The sequence below is a fragment of the Heteronotia binoei genome, chromosome 2, assembly GCF_032191835.1.
Source record: "Heteronotia binoei isolate CCM8104 ecotype False Entrance Well chromosome 2, APGP_CSIRO_Hbin_v1, whole genome shotgun sequence".
NCBI lineage: Eukaryota > Metazoa > Chordata > Lepidosauria > Squamata > Gekkonidae > Heteronotia > Heteronotia binoei.
Window position 1 is genome coordinate 31,200,449 of NC_083224.1, and position 18,469 is coordinate 31,218,917.

The following is an 18,469-nucleotide window of genomic DNA, read 5'->3' on the forward strand; positions in this document are numbered from 1 at the left end:
TCCCCCACAACAGACACCCTGTGAGGTGGGTGGGGCTGAGAGGGCTCTCACAGCAGCTGCCCTTTCAAGGACAACCTCTGCCAGAGCTATGGCTGACCCAAGGCCATTCCAGCAGGTGCAAGTGGAGGAGTGGGGAATCAAACCTGGTTCTCCCAGATTAGAGTCCACACACTTAACCACTACACCAAACTGAAGGAGAAAGTGAGGAAAATTGTGGTGTGCCAAAACAAGGAGAAAGTTAGAAAGGTCTGAAAAGGAGGAGGAAAAAATAGAGAAAGAATGAACACAGGGCATTAAACCAGAAGCTGGAAAAGTGAGAATTAAAATGCATACAGTTTTTCAAAACCGGGCAAATGTTTGTGCCAAACACCAGAATCTACGAAGCACTATAATGCTTTACAAGTGTTGAATGAATTGCTTAAAGTGACAGAGCTGGTTTATACAACCCAAAACTGGTTGCTTCCCTATGGGATCCTCCCCTTTGTAAGGCTGAAAGATGCCTGCTTGCCTAAGGCCATCTGCTAAATCACGACTCAAGCAAGATTTCAGCTGTGGATTTGGTTCATAGCTCAGTGTCTTCAATGCTATGCTACACCAGCTTGCAATCCAAACTCCGTCAGGCTTGGCAGAGTACACTGAAGGATCCATTGAATACCAGTGGGGAAACTGAGATGCTCAGCATATCGTGGATTTCCAAAAAAAGCTTGGATGCCTTTAGCACATTGTAATGTATTCAGTCTGGTGACTGACATCTAGGGCTCCCTTGGCACTCATTTTTTGGGAAATACTGACTTAGCTGAGACAATCACTGTCCAAAAAAGTGGTTATAAAGTTATTGAGTTACTGATGAGGCATTAGTAAGGCACGCCTGTGTGGTGGGTTACAGTGACGCAAGGAAACTAGTGGTAAGCACAAAAACGTCAGTGTTCTCACTATTATTTTCTGTTTGCAAAGGTCCTGCAACTGGCTATGTGACCTCTGTGACTCACATACTAGTGTCCGTTGCTCCAAATGACCCCCATAATGTTTGAGTCACCAATAAGTAGTGGTAATCTCTAAGTACACATTACACCTCTTAGTAATGCTTTTGATTTGTCTGAAAACAGGTCCTTGGCTGTCTGTTTCCATCCTTTGCAATGGGGAATGGCGATGCAGGAAAATATTTTAATACATTGGAATTCCATTGAGCGTTAGATGGACTTGTTCAACACTAGATTCACCTACACAGTGTGCTATAGGATGCATCCACACTTATGTGCTTGTTCCTTTTATGTCTCAGGTCACTGAGGGCTCTATCCATCCTGCTCTGGTTAATTCCATGAGTTATCTGCAGGGTTTTTTTTTTAAGCAGGAACTCCTTTGCATATTAAGCCACACCTCCCTGATGTAGCCAATCCTCAAAGAGCTTATAAAAGGCCCTGTACTAAAAGCCCTGTAAGCTCTTGGAGGATTGGCTACATCAGGGAGGTGTGACCTAATATGCAAATGAGTTCCTGCTACAAAAAAGCCCTGGTACTTACATGTAGTACCAATCAGCATCTCACTCCCATATTAACTGTCTTTTATTTCCACAATGATGTGAGTTCATCTGCAGATACAAGCCTACAGCCCATAAGACCAGGGAGGAACAATTTTGCATGTTCAAAATTTCCCCCTCCAGATCTCCCTGCTCTCTTTCCCCTCCCCCCCCTTTCACTTGGGTTGGATCCATACACTCTTGGATATTTCATAATCATATACCTCCTGTTTGGTTTAGTTGTTAAGAGCGGCAGACTCTAGTCTGGAAAACCTTGTTTGATTCCCCATTCCTCCATTTGCAGCCTTGGGTCAGTCGTAGTTCTCTCAGAGCTGTTGCTTCAAGAGCAGTTATCTCAGAACTCTCTCAACCTCACCTACCTCACAGGGTGTCTGTTGTGGGGAAAGGAAGAGGAAGGAGATTGTAAGTCACTTGGAGACTCCGAGTGGGGTGGGGTATAGATTCAGTCTCCTCAACTTTCTTTTCTGTACAGGGAAATCTAGGTGAATTATTTTGATAGTTCAATATCTGTTGATGTGTGGATCCTATCAAGTGCTCAGCTGTTTTCAGTATTCTATCCCTTCAGGAGCATTTTCAATCCTGAGCAGGCAGTTCTTGTGTGTTTTTATTTTGTGTTTCTACCCAGCATGCCTAGAGTCTCTCTCAAATTGGTTGAGGTGCTCCCTATTTTATGTGTCTAGCCTGGTTTGCTGCATTTATTATCTGCATAGGGGCCAGTCGGTTTGCTATTAAATCTGACAATGGTAATTCTGGAGGAACTAAAAAGCATCGGTGCTAATGGATGGGTTGTGCTCTTTTTGCAGTGGAGCATGACAGGGAGTTCTATCACCAACGCAGCCATCTCCGAGAGTTCCGCTTTGACCTCTCCAGGATCCCTGAGGGTGAAGCAGTAACAGCTGCTGAGTTTCGGATTTACAAGGACTACATCAGAGAACGCTTTGATAATGAAACATTCCAGATTAGTGTCTACCAGGTTCTCCAAGAACACCCAGGAAGGTGAGTGCCTCAAGGGGGGTGGGGAAGAACACCCAGTATGAGCCAGTATGATGAATAATACTTAGTTTAAATACAAGCATCTGTAGCAATTTGATTTTGGGGGGCTGTTTCCCCACATGTGCCTATTTAGCTCTCTGTCCTCATTTGGAAACTGCCCCGTGGCACAGAGCAGTAAGCTGCAGTACTGTAGTCCAAGCTCTGGTCACGACCTGAGTTTGATCCTGGTGGAAGGTGGGTTCAGGTAGCTGGCTCATGGTTGACTCAGCCTTCCATCCTTCTGATGTCGGTAAAATGAGTGCCCAGCTTGCTGGGAGGAAAGTGTAGATGACTGGGGAAGGCAAACCACCACATAAAAAGTCTACTGTGAAACCACTGTGATGTGACATCACCTCAGAGTCAGAAATGACTGGTGCTTGCGAAGGGGACTACCTTTACCTTTTTTTAAAACCTTATTTGGAGGTTCATTCTGAATTTATGCACTGAGGCCATGGAAGTGTTGAGACTGAGATGTTGTGAGAAGATATGATATGAAATGCTACGTTGTCATTCTTGATCTGTGACCACCCACTCACACATGTGAGTGATTACATAGTGCATGGGTGTTAAGTGATAATCAGAGAGTTGGAAGGGCCATCTAGTCCAACCCCCCCCCCCTGCTCAATGCAGGATCAGCCTAGAGCATCCCTGAGAAGTGTTCATCCAGCTGCTGCTTAAAGATTGCTAGAGAGGAGGAGCTCACCACCTCCCTAGGTAGCTGATTCTCCTGTTGAACAACTCTGACTGTAAAAAAAGTTTTTCCTAATATCCAACAGGTACCTTCCCATTCTTAATGTAAATCCATTATTGTGAGTCCCCACTCCTCCAGTTACAGCTGTTGGAATGGCCTTGGGTTAGCCATAGCTCTTGTAGGAGTTGTCCTTGAAAGGACAGCTGCTGTGAGAGCCTTCTCAGCCCCACCCACCTCACAGGGTGTCTGTTGTGGGGGGAGAAGATATAGGAGATTGTAATCCGCTCTGAGATTCAGAGTGGAGGATGGGATACAAATCCAATGTCGTCGTCTTCTTCTTCTTCTTCTTCTTCTTCTTCTTCTTCTTCTTCTTCTTCTTCTTCTTCTTCTTCTTCTTCTTCTTCTTCTTCTTCTTCTTCTTCTTCTTCTTCTTCTTCTTCTTCTTCTTCTTCTTCTTCTTCTTCTTCTTCTTCTTCTTCTTCTTCTTCTTCTTCTTCTTCTTCTTCTCCTCCTCCTCCTCCTCCTCCTCCTCCTCCTCCTCCTCCTCCTCCTCCTCCTCCTCCTCCTCCTCCTCCTCCTCCTCCTCCTCCTTCACAGGAACTGCTCCCTGCCCTCCTCTAAGTGACAGCCCTTCAAATACTTCAAGAGAGCAGTCATAACCTCCCTCATAACTAACTTGAACTAAAAGAGTGGCTGTTTACAGAGTGAATAAGCTGGTTTCATTGATGAGGTGCAAATTAGCAATCCAGCATCTGAGTAAAATCTTTTTATGACACATTGGGGTGGATCCAGCTTTCTTCAAGTCTAAGGAGCTTTCTCCCAAATCAGGGGCTCTTCCTCCAACAGAAGAGTCAAACATAAGCCAAATAGGAAAGGTGGGGAAATTTTTTTAAAAATAAATAGTAAATAAACTTTGCTCAGTGGATTGGCATGGTAGGACCAGGATACATCCCATTTTTAATTTAACAAAATCTTTAAAGAAAAGACAGAAGGAAAAGAAGGAGGGGGACCTCAAAAGCCAGCGATTAATTCTTAAAGGGGTGAGGGACTATATATAAAGTAGAAGCAAAAATATAACACTGGTGACAGATCTGCTTTTACAGTAAGTGGCATTTATCTCACCAGTGCTGTAATAAAAGTTTTTTTAACTGTAGTAAGGGCATGGAGGGTCCATTGTCGTTGACCTTTGGTTTAAGAGATGGGCAGATGGTTTAATAAGCAGCCTCAAACATTAGTGAACTTTCTAATACAAAAATGATATGAGCGGTAACTTCCTTCCAGAAAAACCGAATGACTGGACGTGTCCAAAGTATATTTTAAAGCAGCAGTGTCAAACATGTGGCCCAGGAGCCGAATCAGGCCCTCTGTTGCCTCCTGTCAGACCCACAAGCAAGTCTGCTTCCTTCTCCTTCTCTATTTTTTCCTTCTGCAACACAACTTGCTTTGCCAGGCTTGCGCAGTCGCACAGGGCTCTTCTTACAGGCCTACTGTAAGCTCCAGGAGGGTTGGCTACATTAGGGGTGTGTGGCCTAATATGCAAAGGCGTTCCTGCTACCAAAAAAGCCCTGGATAGATAGATAAGAAGCTTCCAAAAGAGACCAGGATCAATGGTCCAACTGCAAGGAGTGATTCCAGTAATTAGTACAAATTAACTAGAGTGCTTGGTGATAGGGGGGTGACAGTGGCTCAGTGGTAGAGCATCTGCTTGGTAAACAGAAAGTCCCAGGTTCAATCCCCGGCATCTCCAACTAAAAAGGGTCCAGGCAAGTAGGCGTGAAAAACCTCAGCTTGAGACCCTGGAGAGCCGCTGCCAGTCTGAGCAGACAATACTGACTTTGATGGACTGAGAGTCTGATTCAGTAGAAGGCAGCTTCATATGTTCATGCGTTCATAGAAACTAAGATCAGGAACACCAAATCTTCCTTCTTTGAATGGGAGTTGCATCCTCTTTAAGGTGGTAAGGAAGCGCACATACAATTGCAAAACAACATATTGATTTTATAAATACATTTACAAAGTACATGAAAAGGAATTGCACATAAAATATAAATAATCCCAAGTATAAAATTTATTTTGAGTGTATTTACTTCGCCCCATAAAGACAAGTGTAAGTTTCCCCATCCATCCCAATCCAAAGATATACCAGCAGTTAGCTTGTTAAAATTTAGCATAGTCGTATGTGTTGTATCTCTAGGAATCAGTATTCCTGCCCTGCCCTGGATAGCCCAAGCAAGCCCGATATCATCAGATCGTCAGAAACTAAGCAGGGCCAACTTTGGCAAGTACTTGGAAGAGAGACCTGCTTAGAATACCAGCAGCTGGGAGGACAGAAGCCGCCACCTCTCTAATATCCTCCATACCCCCCAGTAGAGGTCGGTCACCAGAGGTCGCCATGACTTAGGGTTGCCAAGTCCAATTTAAGAAATATCTGGGAACTTTGGGGGTAAAGCCAGGAGACTTTGGGGGTAAAGCCAGGAGACTTTGGGGGAGGAGCCAGGAGAAATTGGGGTGGAGCCGAGATCAAGGCTGTGACAAGCATAGTTGAACTCCAAAGGGAGTTCTGGCCATCACATTTAAAGGGACTGCACACGTTTTCAATGCCTTCCTTCCATAGGAAATAATGAAGGATGGGGCACCTTCTTTTGGGGCTCATAGAATTGGACCCCCTGGTCCAATCATTTTGAAACTTGGAGGATATTTTGGGAATAATAGAGTTCCCAGCAGACATTTCCCTCCCCTCCCCCCGCTTTCTGACGACCCTGAAGCGGGAGGAGGGCCTCCAAACCGGGAGATCACCTGCCCCCACCTGGGGATTGGCAACCCTACCATGACTTCCTGCTGTGTGCACACACACTCCCAAAATACAAAAATACCAATATTCCAAGATAAATAATGACATCTGAGCACCACTGTAAATGTCCATAAGCAAATTTGCTCCGTGATATATTGTGTCTTAGTGGTGATATATTGTGTCTCAGATTTCATTCAGTCAATTGAACATCCTGACAAATCTCCAAAGGTATTAATCGTATTCTTTAATGCAGGAATGGAAGATGGAAATATTTATTTATTTATTTATTTATTGGATTTATATCCCGCCCTCCCCACCGAAGCATTGCAGAACATAAACAATGAAAGATCATCTGCATAAAGAATAATTTTAAAATTCCAAAGGGTTATGTACAAAGCCATGAATATTGTTATCTTGTCCGATGGCCCAAGTCAGAGGTTCCCGATATGCATCCTATTGTTTGGGAGATTACAGATTGCATATTCTGAATACCCACTCCAGATGTTGCCATTCAGTGGCTGTGAGTGTGGAGGATGGTTTCGGCTATGTGGTGGCTATTTACGAAAGTTTCCCTGCCTTCCAGCTTTTCAGCAAAGTGAAGATGAGGTATAGGAGAATTACAACACTAATCCATAACTTCACACCATCTGAGGCCTGGCGGGACCAGAAGGTCCATTGAATTCCATCTTCCATCTCCTGGTCTTGAAGGAGGTTCCTGTGCATATTGGCCCTCTCCTCTCCACAGTTCCTAAGCACACAGTTTAGATCACACATCGTGGACATGAACAAGCATCAGCCATCCTTCAGGTCAGCTACTGATACAGAGTGAACCAAGTGTCACCCTCAGGAAAAAGCAAAATCCTCCTCTGGTTGAGATCTGTGCTGACTCATGGGGAGTCTGGATACAAATGAATAAGTACAATTGGCCACAGGAAAGGGGATTAGAGAGATTCATGGAGGATAGGTCTAGCAGTGGCTGCTAGCTTTGGTGACTGAGGGGAATTTCCACATTCAGAGGCACTAAACCCAGAAGTGGATTTCTAGCAGGAGCTTCTTTGCATATTAGGCCACACACCCCTGATCCCCCAAGAGCTTACAGGGCTCTTAGTACAGGACCTACTGTCAGCTCCAGGAGGATTGGCTTCATTAGGGCCCTGTTCACACAGCATGTTGAGTCTGTGTTAAACTGACCTGGTTCTGTTCCGAATATCTTTGTTCTGGATATTATCGATCGGACTGCCATACTGCAATTCAAATCACTCCATGGCTTCTGCCATCCACCATGCAGTTCTTTTTTCTCCACTAGTATGTGCATGTGCGTATTATGCACATGTGCACACATGCACGCATGCACATGGGTTAAACATTGTGTGGTTATGCAGGTATGCACATGTCGCTAAGCAGTAAAAAAAAAAAATGGCGACCGTAAACCAGATGTCTGAGGCTCCTTTTGCTTCGGGACAGCCTTCAGACATCTGGAAGTTGGTTGAGAACTATCCAGATAGGGAAACTATGAGGTGAAACTGGAGAGCTCAAAAAACACTGCAAAGGAGCAGGTAACAAAATACTCTGGTTCCGAGAAGGATTGGGGGGGCTACTACAAGTTAATACCAGGAGGCAGATGTTGCTGTCTGATCAGCCACTTTTAATCCAATATGAAACAGCACCGACAACTGATTATACTGTGCGTCTGAACAGCCACTAGGAGTGTGTGACCTAATGTGCAAAGGAACTCCTGCTAGAATTCCACCCCTGACTAAACCTCTGAATCCCAGAGGCAGGAGACAACATCAGGGGAAGGTCTCAGCCTCTATGCCCTGTTGTTGGCCCTCCAGAGGAACCGGTTGGCCACTTTGTGAGACAGGATGCAGGACTAGATGGACCACTGGTGTGATCCAGGAGGGCTCTTGTGTTCTTAATTGCTTTCACTGCTACAAGCTCAAGAAGACTTTCTTACAGCCTGCAACTTTAAAGGGGTTTCACCCTGATTAGATGAGAAGGCCTGGGAAAGAAGCTTCCTCTTTTGCTTCTAAATCCCTTCTCCTACCATAATTTAGGGGGAAAGAATCTTTACCCAGAGATGTCAGTCTCATAGCTTTTTTGCCTTACTTCCTGGTTCACCCTGGATTCCAGGGGTGTGTTCACACGTCACATTAAAAGTGGGTGTGTAGCGCTCAAATTTGAACCGCTGAATATTGATTTGATGCAGGGCCGATCAGACGAGCATCCAAGAATGCGACTCATCCTGTTGTTGAGGGATCAGACATCCAATACTATCACGCTCTTTTCTTGGAGCATGCATGATCAGATGGTGATTCCCGGGTGGGGGGGGGGTGTCCATTGAACATGCGCCCAACTGTATGGAGGTGGGGAAATCAAACATTGCTTCAGAGGCGGGGGGGGGGGGAGTTTCTGGAATTAATGTTGCCGATTCAAACCAGGGGACTGCCAGGAACTACTTTTCTAGAAACTGGCAGTGACAATGATATCTGGAAATCTTCCACATTTGAAAAAAAAAGATTTTTTTCCTGTTCTGAATAGTGGGATAACGTCCCCCCCCCCCCCCCCCCCCCCGATCCTGTGTTGATCGGAGAAGCAGAAGCGTCACCTCAGATTCCTGGATGATCTGGCAATGCGCATGTCTGCTGGGGCTTTAAAAAAAAAAAAGTGGGAGGGGCGGTAAACATTCCAAGGGGCAGTATCGCGTGTGAGCTGTTCAAACAGGAAAGAACCAATCGTGTGCCACTTCTGTGAAAAAGGGCCGGACTTTCTGCACTATCAAATTAACGCGGCACTGATCCACAGCAAGCCGGGTTGACCCCGGATGATGATCGATTGCTGATGTGGATGTCTGGATGAACATATTTAATCCGTCAGCGAGACGGAGCTGTGTCGCCACTAATGGTACGTCTGAACGCACCCCAGGAAAGCTCATTCATTCTGCAAGGAATATGCTGCTGGTACTTTGAAGGCCCTCAGCCTCCTGCTGACCTTGGCTCAGGTGATGGGGAGAAAATCTGAGCTGGAACAGATTTCCCCAGGAATGGCTAGAATGCTTATGTTCCTTTAAAAAGGAGGAGCTTTGCTTTAGACTACATTTGCAATTAAAAATGTGTGCAGCTCACAAAATGAAATATTTGTTTAGTCTTGTTGCCAGTAGTTCGAAAGGCAATTTATATTGTGCAGCAAGCATATTATCTGTTAGATTTTTTTAAAAAGCTATATGAAACTTATGGGATCGCCAACCTTCAGGTGAGTAGTCAAAATAAAGGACCGCAGCATGGAGAATACAAATCAAAAGTACACCACTCCAGACACAACAAGAAACAATTTAGTAATTGCCAGTCATTTGTGCACAACTATATATACAACATACAAATCCTAAATATAAAGTATGGACTATGGTAAAAAGGTAAAGCCCCCCTGTGCAAGCACCAGTCATTTCCGACTTTGGGGAGTCGGAAATTCTGTTGCTTTCTGCCACAGTGGTGTGGGAGCATGAGTATATGCCACTGCAGCAGAATGTCAAGGCAAAAAACCTCTGATAGACCCAAATTTAATATAGGACATGCATTAGGTGTAACGTTCAGAGGAAAGCAAAAAGTCATAATGGAGTTCAAGAGCGAGGGCCTTGTTGGAGGGGAAAGAACATTAGGCCACATACACCCTGTCATCAGTCTCTCACTGGATACCAGCCACTGACTGGCAATTCAGTTGAGGACTCCAGATTAGGTTCCTGCTTTGAAAGCTAGAAGGCTGGATTTGAGACTCGGTTCTGTTGCAGTTATTGCACACATGTAAGAACTCTGTCTGTGATATAGTTGAGTTGTATGCATAATATAGACTGGAAACTAAGGTTGCAAGCTCTCAGTTGGGAAATACTTGGAGATTTTATGGGGAGAATCTGAGAAAGGTGGGATTTGGAGAGGGGAGGGACTTCAATGGGGTATAATGACTGGGGGTGCATTCGTACTGTACTAAATAATGTGTTTTGCAACTGAATTTTTACTGTGTAAGAATAGCAAAAATCCAGTTGCAAAAACACATTATTTAGTGCAGTGTGAATGTGCTCAAAGAGTCCACCTTCCAAAACAGCCATTTTCTCAAGGTGAACTAATCTTTTACTTGCAGATCAGTCGTAATTTCAAGAGCTCTCCAGCTGCCACCTGGAGACTGGCAACCCTACAAAGTCCTGATAGCTCAGGATTAGCTATAAAGTGATCTAAAATGCTTCTCTAGCCCAGGGAATCACAGGGCTAAATCCACTGAAGGGCAGAGAAAGCTGCCCCTCTGCTTAGAAATCCTATTAAATAGATCCAGGTGTGTAGCTGTGTTGGTCTGAAGCAACAGAACAAACTTAGAGTCCAGTGGCACCTTTAAGACTAACAAAGATTTATTCACGTCATCATAGACCTTTATTGGCATTAATATAAGAATATAGTATACTTTAAAACCAGCAGTGACACTATAGAGTATAATAAAAATTATATAATATAAAACCAGCAAAAGTTAAATGACATAAAATATAATAAAAATATGATAAAAATATAATATAATAAAAAAGAAACAGCAAAAGTTAAATGACATAAAATAGCTGTGGGCTATGCATGAGTAAAAGCCTCTCTGATTCGGATCGCAACCTGTAAAAAACAAGCAACGTGAGTAGTGACAAAGTTGTGTTTCCCGCGGAGTAAAAAGCGGACCTTGGCATTATCAGAAAGGCCTTGATGGTCAGAGAGCAGAGCATCTAGGTATTTTGCTCGTGGGCTGCTATAGAAAGGGCAGTCCAGAAGAACATGAGGGACCGTTTCGATGACTCCTTGGCTACGAGGGCATCGTCTAACTTTGTTCTAGAAATCCTGTTGTTAACATGCCTTATTTTTTTACCCTGATATGCTGCTCGATTGTGCATTGCCTTATGTCTTCTGTGCACATGGCACCGAATTAGTAATAATTAAGGCCATTTTCTAGTCAAAAACCAGATGGGACGAGTGATTTGTTTAACTTGGAAGGAGAGTTCTGTGACATGAAGATCACGGATGCTCTTCTTCCAAGCTCCGTTTGGCTCTGTGTCCTGCTTGCTGGAGGTTAGGAGAGGGAGTGTTAATCCATTATTGCTGGAGAGTAAATTATTGGACACCAGGGCAGGAATGTTTCAAATGTGTGCGGGAAGGATGACTCCCTTTGATCTCTCTTGCGGAGGGTTTTCCCCTGCAGGCCTGCTGTTTGCACAGGACTGTAACTAACTGCAGGAAAACAAAACACATTATACAATTTCCCAGGCTGACTCATGGCGTGCAATTGAATGCATCATGCGTTCGTGTGGGCCTGGGAATTTTCTTTTAAAGGCTGGCTGCTTCTGAGTAAGGTTAATAATAAAAAAGCAGTAGATTTGAAGAAGTGGTTAATCTTTACTCTGCCGGCGTGGGGTGCGAAGTGGGGGTAAGAAACCAAGTCAGACCCCCACCCATTTAAAAGAAAAACAGTGATGGTTTGTGGGTGACAGAGATGAGTTGAGTCAAACAGTGAAGGAAGCATGAAAGTTTTTCACCTCTGGAAATTCCACATCAAACGTCCAGGAGCAGTCTAGTCCCCATCCTTGCTTCCTGTGGGAGCAGCATAGTCAACTTTTGGTCAGAACTTAAGAGCTTGAGGGTGAATTTCAGTCCTAGAAACCTGGCTTAACAAGCTGTGTGGTCTCCTTTATGAAAACCACCGGAAAGTTTTCGAAACACTGTCGTCTACAAGATTCACTCTCGCCAGGGGAAATAATTCTACCTGAGGTACCAGAAGTTCCTCAGAATCTTACCAGGAGCTACTCCAGAAAAGGCAGACAGCTTTTACCTGAAGGAAAAAATGCCTACTACAGCTGGTCTTTCCCAGGTACAGAAGAGAATTGGGTGTGTTCTGGAGCTCAGTTTAAGCAAGGTGGTAGTGTCTGTTTCCCTCACTGCTACTGTAGTCAAGGGGCACATATACACTGTGATTCTTATATTATTATTCATTATATAAATGTGACAACCGTGGTGGCAGGTCTACACATAAGCTTCTATAAAAGTGTAACCCATTTTGTCTTAAAAGGGCCTGGTGAGCAGTCACAGTTTTGTGGATGCCCCATTCAAAACCTGAGCACATTTAAACAAATAACGTTTATTAAAAGGTGAGAGAAACAGAAGGGTCAGACTGGGAGCTTTAATGAACAGCGTGGATTAAAATTATAACGGTAGTCCCAAATTTAGGGCAAGAAGAAAATAAAGTCTTTTAGCCACTTTTCCTCACAGTCACCGAGAAGCTACACTCTTTCAGCTCTCTCCAGAAGGTGGCTAATTTTCTTTCTCCATCTCCACAGTCTGTTTTCCTTAAGAACTCCTTTACACATTCTCCACACCATCAGCAGGCAAAAAATGCCTCAGCTTCTTCTCTCCCATCTCCTTGAAGTTCACTCCCTCTTTTCTCACTCACCCAGCTCTCGGTAGAAAGCACTTCCCTCTAGAGCAGCGTTTCCCATTTGCAGGGTCGCGACCCGGTACCGGGACACAGAAGCCTCAATATCGGGTCACAAGAAAAGCCAAAGCTAGCCCCGCCCCCAGCAAAGCATGAGCTCTGCTCTGCTTCCTTCCTTTCCTGTCTCTCTGTTCTGCAGAGAAAAGCTAGGCTTGAAGACTGACACAGGCTGCAAAGCCTGAGTTCCGTTTTCCTTGGAAACCTCTATAGAAGAAAGAGACAGGCTTTCCTGTCTCCTGGCTCCACCCCCAAAGTCTCCTGGCTCCAGCCCCGAATTTTAGTAGGCCATGAAGGAGAAGTGTAAAAATAACCAGGCCATGGGGGGGGGGGAGTTTGGGAAACCCTGCTCTAGAGGACAGTGTTTTTAGGCTAGTTCCACTATGCAGGTGGAACCATATTGACACTCTTTTGAATAAATAAACATTGCTGGAGAGTAAATTATTGGACACCATATATCTAAAATATAATTCCATCTATATGCCATACATTCAGCTGTTTTTAAGTTGTAAGCTCCATGATCCATTGAATTGTGGGAAGTGGACATTTATCTCTCTGATGTTGTAATACAAGACTTTACCTACTGTAAAGGCATGGAGCATCATAATGATAATTTCTGACCCATGTTCCAGTTTGGACCCAAATGAAACTGAAGCAACCTAAGGAAGAAACCTTCCTTCTTCAGTCTCTCACCCTCATGCTGAAGGGAGTTGTCCTGTTAAACTTTGCACCCAGCGTAAAGGGAAGCACCTTCAGCCCGGGGGGGGGGGGGGCTGCCTGGAAACAATATTAAGTGACAAAATGGTTAAGAACCTCAACAAGTTTGGTAGGAATAACTGAGAATGCAGATAGAGTGAAATCGGAGGCTTTGGCTCCTTTCACTTTACCGTTCTAAACCGGATGTTATCAATTGTTGGCCCATTTCCGAGTAAAATGATACAAAGACAGAGGTTTCATACAGTGAATTTCATTCCACTAATGAGCTGTCTCTGAAGTGATCTGGCTGTTTCAAACAGTGCCATGCTTTTTCACCACAGTCTTCCTTAAAGAACTTTTTTTGAACATTCTAAGTTGCGCGCTATAGCGCTATACCAGTAGAGCACTTAAGTGCTACAATAGTGCCATTGATATGCTTTGGCACCACTGAGATACTAATTGTGGCTCTGATTAGCAGCTTCTGTTAACACCAGTCACTGATGCCCTGAGGATCCGCTGTTCAGTGAGTTACTTCTCTCCTGTATCCAGGTAACAACACCGCAATCTCAGTGTATTTCTATGGTGCTCCTGTAGCACTATACTGGTGTGATGTACAGCAAGCAGAGGCATGCTCATAGGCAGTGCTGCTTGGGAGAGAGTGAGTGGATGACCTGATTGATTGCTCATGGAACTCTTATTGGAGAACTGTAGCTTACTGTAGAGAAGTGTGTGATAGGCAGTTGGAAGTTACTTGGAGGGTGGGAGAGTGGATGGAGAAGAGAATGGTGGTTTGAGAGATTCTCTAGTGTGAGAAGACTCTAAAAAAATAGTGGGGTCTGTTTCAGAGCCAGTGTGGTGTCACTTTGGGAAAAAAGAGAGGCTCTGGGGGAGACTGGTCAAATAATATAAACAGTCTCTGTGTGCAAAATAAAGAAACACAACTTGACAGTGAAATTAGTTTTCCAGTTTTAAGCTTAATATCCAGTGTGAAAAGACTGTCAATTTGGAAGATAAGGATTTGGCAAATGGTTTGAAGTGGCATTGAAAGGCCCCTAAACGTGTCAAAACACTAGGTTATTGATCTTAAAGAGAAGGTAATAACGATCTTGCCAGAGAAAAGGGTCTAGTTGGAAAGCCCTGTCTTTCAAAGGGATAAAGCTGAGTACATTCTCAAGCCTGTGTGACTAACAAGTGTGAAATTCAAAAGGAAATCTAGAACAAGTAATAACTAAGAGAAAGCATTGTAACATCTGTAAAGCCTTCAGCGAAAACCAAACAGCCCTAAGTGTAAAAGTCTCTTGTTTATTCAGCAACATAAGAGGCAGTTCTGTGATTATATGTATCTTTCTGTCTACCAATTCCAAATCGCTATGTAAATATTGATTCCCCTCCCTGCCAGTTTGTTCAAATAAATCAAAATACTGTTTAAACCTGCTAAGTTTGCCTAATGTGCCATTTCTAAAGTGAAAGATTTGAAAACTGAGACAACAGCATGGTGATTGTTTTATAGAGGGGAGACTATTGGTCACCTTGTGACAACTGGTCTACCGCTATAGCGCTCAATTTAGAATGTTAAAAAAAAGAACTTGAGGAAGATTGTGGGCAAAAAAAGGGCAGGCAGGGAAAAAAGCAGTGCTTCTGGAAGTGTTGTAGACATTTTAAACAACACACTACAGCAATTCATTGTGTTCAGTGTGCAAATATAATGAGTTGTTCAGATGCAGGTACTTTGCTGATCAAAAAAAGAGATGATTTGCATAGTCCAGGCAAGCCTGATGTCCTCAGATCTTGGAAGCTAAGCAGAGTCAACTGTGATTAGTACTTGGGTAGGAGACTATCCTTGAAATACCCAGTCGGGAGTACAGGGGCAGTCTCTATTCAGCCACCTCTCTGAATATCCTCCAGGCCTCCAGTAGGGGTCATTCACCAGAAGTTGACTTGACTTCCAGGTGCAAACATACACAAATACCCCTAAAATATACAAAACAAAAGTAGTATTGAGTAGGTCAAAATGCAGTTTGGGGACAAATTTTTCTTCAACCATAGGGTCTCAAAACAAAAGATTACTTTCTCCTGCCCACCCCCAACGTCGAAAGAAGGAAGGGGGCAAGGTGTGCTAACAGGTAAACAGCTATACTGACCAAATATGAGAAGAGAGAAAGAGAGAGAGAGAGATCCAGGGTCCTGGGAACTTTTTCGGAACAGGAACAGAGAAAAAGTATCAAAGCAGAGATTAGGTCTTAGTTACCTTATTGAGCTGGGCATGGGGGGAGATGTTTGGCAGAAAATTCAAATACCCTTAATTACATTCCTTCAGGAGGTCTGATGTGTTTGAGGGAAGAGATAACATGGGCATGGTTCTTTATTTGGCAGAAAGTTAATCCAGTTGATTGATCACTTGAAAGGTCATGATTAATAGTCTGACGGGTCTCTGTTTCTGCCTGGGATTGTTCTTTCCCAGGAAGTGATGTCTAGCTTAGTGTTTGGGGCCTGAGGGCCTCAACTGACTTGGCAGCAGGGAGGTGAGTTGGGAAGGAGGGAGCAGGCATACGCCTGTAGGGGTCTGTGTTCCTGCTAAGGGACTAGCCCATAGTGCTGCTGCAGCATGTGGCCATTGTCTTGTCCAGTGCCTTATGTTCTTAGCTGTCCTGTATCCAACACAAAATGCCTTCTCTTCCTCACAGTTTCATTCAGTCTGGATCCTCCCTCCCCTTTTGTTTGTGTTTAAATTAGATTATCAACCCATAATGCAGGAACTATCTTCTCTGTCTTATAGGAATTCATTTATCTTCTTCGTGGTCCCTGTGCAGTCCCACACTTGGGTTTTGGGCCCTGCAGGCCGCAGAAAACCGCTGACGCTGCTCTTGATGTTTCGAGGTTGGATTCGTGCAGAGCCCGAAACCCAAGTGTGTGACTCCATAGGTGACCACTCGAAGATCATCAGTTACAGGTAAGCAACCTGTTTTTCACCCCTCCCCGCCACCAAGGGTTGTACCCCACATGCGCAGGCAGATAGGAGACAGCATCTCTAGTTAATATTAACATTTCAGTGGACAGGCAGCAGTGTTAATTTGGTTTTCAGTGGGTTCTTTTGGCTAGAAACCTCCGTAGTTGGGGCTGTGGGGGGATATAGTTCGAGGGAACTAAGTTGCACTAACCCTGACCTTACCTCATTATTTTTGGTCAGTTTCAACCCTTTTCTCCCATTCTGGTTGATTTCTCATATTGGTTAGTTCAGTGGTCCCCAGGGACCGGTTTTGTGGAAGACAATTTTTCCACGGGCTGGGGAGGGGGGGGGGGGGGGAGGGATGGTTTCGGGATGATACAATTGTGCACTTTATTTCTAAAGTGTTTGGTGTAGTGGTTAAGTGCACAGACTCTTATCTGGGAGAACCAGGTTTGATTCCCCACTTCTCCATTTGCAGCTGCTGGAATAGCCTTGGCAGTAGTTAAAGAAAATAAACAAGTAGAAGGCATTCCAGATCCTCAGTCAGTCCCTGCCCCCCTTCAGTCCTCAGATCGAATGCAGATTATGAATATTTATTTATATCCCAGTGTTCTTCCCAGTGGGTACCCCAAACAACTTATCATATCGTTCCTTCCTTCTCCACTTTATCACAATAACAACTCGGAGAAGTTTGATAGGCTTGCTGAGAGAGTGTGAGGAGCCTGAGCTTGTCTGGCAAATTCCTATGGCAAAGTGGGGACTCAGACCCAGTTGACCCAGCCTTTTGCCAGTAACTCTGGGCAGCTTGGGGGGCAGTGGTGCTTGGGGGGAGAAGCATCACTGACATACCTGTATTACTTTCAGGTGATCGCCTGGATGTTATGTCATCTATGAACAAGGAATCTTCCCAATTCCTAAAGACCATAGAGATAGGGAAAATTCCTAGAGTGCTGTGGGTGTGGTGACCAGAAGTGACATCACTACATCCTTGGCATCATCTCCCCATTTCTCTCCTGCTGCTCAGTTGCTTAAGAGGAAGCAAGGGAGGTAGGTTGCTCACAATGGCAATTGACAGCCCTGTCCTAATGCAGCACTAACCACTATCCCATGCTGTCTGTCTCTGCAAGATGAGATGCCAGTTGCCACTGTTCTCCTCTATTTCATTCTATCCATCAGACAACCCTGTGTGGTAGGGTTGGCTAAGAGTGTATGACTGGCCCAAGGTCACCCGCTGAACTTCCATAGCAGAATGGAGATTCAAACCTGGGTCTCCCAGATACAAGTTTGATGCTCTTAACCACCACATCACACTGGCTCAGTTTTTCCCCTTTCTGCAAGTGTTCCACTTAATCTGTTTATGAATGAGCACGGTTTGGTTCAGATATTATTAATAGATACTTGACTACACATTCTTACTACTAGTAGCTGTTAATAAGAAAGCTTCAAGTAAAGCCTTCTCATGACCATGCAGATGGTCTTATCTGTCTGCCCCCCCCCCCCAAGTGCTGGAATGGTTACAAAGCAATTAGTTACGCAAATATCTATGCAAAGTGCACACGAGATGTTTGGCAAGATGAAGCAGGCGAGTCAGCAGAACGGGGCCTCTAAATGAAGCTGGGCTATTTAAATATCCAATTAGCGAGCTGGCACAAACAACTGCAATGTCTCTGTCGATACTTGCACGACATCTATGAGCAGTATCATTTATACAGAGCTTTTAATCCAGCTTTTACAGTTGGATAGACCAATCCTTGGAATGTAACTGTACCAGTGCTACAGGCTGCAGGGTTGTTTGTTCACCATTTATGTGATTGCCCTTTCTCCCCTTGTTCAAGCCCTGAGACCCTCAAATCAATGTAGGTGGCATTTCCCCCTTTCATGGCTAATAAATGCACTCCTGTAAATGGTAAACGAGGGCCAGCCATTGAAAAACATTTTTTCTTGTGGTTAGATCGCAGTTTCTCTCTCGTGTGTGTGTGTGTGTGTGTCTGTGTGTAGAAAGTGCCTTTATAAGAACAAGTAACCACAGAAGAATCCACAAAATAGGCCTGTATCAATATTTGTGTAGATTGAAAGTGATATTATTACTTGATTATTTTGGCTGTATATTTAGGGGGATGCACCTCTTGCTTTGTTATGTAGGGCTCTGTTGAAATGGGGAGGAGGGTTCATTGCTGAAAGTATTTTTGTGAAAAGTGCCTTCCCTTTCGGGGAAAGCAGCCAAAGGCATGTATCCATTTAGAGAGCTGTTTCAGGAAGCCTTGGTTCTTCAGT

The 18,469-nt window shown here is 44.2% G+C and overlaps 1 protein-coding gene across 1 annotated transcript in view; it reads left to right on the forward strand.

Moving 5' to 3' along the window:
• The window catches only part of BMP7 (bone morphogenetic protein 7), a 114,792-nt gene that overhangs the window by 79,914 nt on the left and 16,409 nt on the right, over positions 1 to 18,469 (forward strand). The window contains exon 2 of the mRNA XM_060230747.1: positions 2,341 to 2,533. Coding sequence (XP_060086730.1) covers positions 2,341 to 2,533 — 193 coding nt within the window. The remainder of the gene's footprint in view (positions 1 to 2,340; positions 2,534 to 18,469) is intronic.